The sequence below is a fragment of the Apis dorsata genome, unplaced genomic scaffold, assembly GCF_000469605.1.
Source record: "Apis dorsata unplaced genomic scaffold, Apis dorsata 1.3 scaffold_82, whole genome shotgun sequence".
Classification (NCBI taxonomy): Eukaryota; Metazoa; Arthropoda; class Insecta; order Hymenoptera; family Apidae; genus Apis; species Apis dorsata.
The window spans coordinates 794,675-795,010 of NW_006263380.1; the positions used below are offsets into that span (position 1 = coordinate 794,675).

The window sequence follows — 336 nt, forward strand, 5'->3', positions numbered from 1 at the left end:
GCCATGCTTTTTCGCAATGCCTCGCTCAGAGGGACTGGTCCGTTGTGAAATCTAGAAAAGAGAAAGAAAAGGAGAAAGAAAAGAAAAGAGAAACAATATATTTCGGATATAAAAATATTTATACATCATCCTCTCCTTCCTCCGTTTTTTAATATCAATATAATAATTCGTCGTGGATAAATTGTTAAAACGGGCGAGAGACGAGGGTAAATTTGAAAACCCTTATGGGACGTCTCCCGACTCTCCAACTTGTCGAAATTCGGAAATAAGCTTAAAGTAAAATCCTAAGAAACAGAGAGAATCCCGTGAAACACACACACAGAGAGAGAGAGAGAG

At 38.4% G+C, this 336-nt stretch overlaps 1 protein-coding gene across 1 annotated transcript in view; it reads right to left on the minus strand.

Annotated features, from left to right (window-relative positions):
- Positions 1 to 336, minus strand: part of LOC116184847 (extracellular serine/threonine protein CG31145) — a 55,503-nt gene that overhangs the window by 237 nt on the left and 54,930 nt on the right. The window contains exon 8 of the mRNA XM_031508310.1: positions 1 to 51. Coding sequence (XP_031364170.1) covers positions 1 to 51 — 51 coding nt within the window. The remainder of the gene's footprint in view (positions 52 to 336) is intronic.